The sequence below is a fragment of the Galeopterus variegatus genome, unplaced genomic scaffold (genome assembly GCF_000696425.1).
Source record: "Galeopterus variegatus unplaced genomic scaffold, G_variegatus-3.0.2 Scaffold853, whole genome shotgun sequence".
Taxonomy (NCBI): domain Eukaryota; kingdom Metazoa; phylum Chordata; class Mammalia; order Dermoptera; family Cynocephalidae; genus Galeopterus; species Galeopterus variegatus.
In genome coordinates this window covers 21,016-21,848 of record NW_007726964.1, presented here as the reverse complement: position 1 = coordinate 21,848, position 833 = coordinate 21,016, and the positions used below count along the sequence as shown (strand labels likewise).

The 833-nt window shown below is 59.3% G+C and overlaps 1 protein-coding gene across 1 annotated transcript in view; it reads right to left on the bottom strand.

Moving 5' to 3' along the window:
- Positions 1–419, bottom strand: part of LOC103590668 (peroxidasin homolog) — a 38,071-nt gene extending 37,652 nt beyond the window's left edge. The window contains 1 exon segment of the mRNA XM_008572963.1: positions 329–419. Coding sequence (XP_008571185.1) covers positions 329–419 — 91 coding nt within the window.
- Between the last annotated feature and the right edge of the window lie 414 nt (positions 420–833).

Sequence of the window (833 nt, the reverse complement as noted above, 5' to 3'; positions counted from 1 at the left end):
TGCCTCCTCTTCTTGACTGGATCTGACTCCTCCTCCTGACTGGGACGTGCCTCCTCCTCCTCACTGGACGTGCCTCCTCCTCCTGACTGGACATACCTCCTCCTCCTGACTGGATCTACCTCCTCCTCCTGACTGGATCTACCTCCTTGACTGGACCTACCTCCTTCCTCCTGACTGGACCTACCTCCTTCCTCCTGACTGGACCTACCTCCTTCCTCCTGACTGGACCTACCTCCTTCCTCCTGACTGGACCTACCTCCTTCCTCCTGACTGGACCTACCTCCTTCCTCCTGACTGGATCTACCTCCTTCCTCCTGACTGGACCTACCTCCTTCCTCCTGACTGGATGTGCCTCCTCTTCTTGACTGGATCTGACTCCTCCTCCTGACTGGGACGTGCTCCTCCTCCTCACTGGACATGCCTCCTCCTCCTGACTGGACATACCTCCTCCTCCTGACTGGACGTGCCTCCTCCTCCTGACTGGACGTGCCTCCTCCTCCTGACTGGACCTATCTCCTCCTCTTGACTGGAAGTGCCTCCTCCTCCTGACTGGACCTCCCTCCTTCTGACTGTGACCTACCTTCTCATGACTGGGCNTGCCTCCTCTTCTTGACTGGATCTGACTCCTCCTCCTGACTGGGACGTGCCTCCTCCTCCTGACTGGACGTGCCTCCTCCTCCTGACTGGACATACCTCCTCCTCCTGACTGGACGTGCCTCCTCCTCCTGACTGGACCTACCTCCTCCTCCTGACTGGTCGTGCCTCCTCCTCCTGACTGGACGTGCCTCCTCCTCCTGACTGGACGTGCCTCCTCCTCCTGACTGGACCTATCT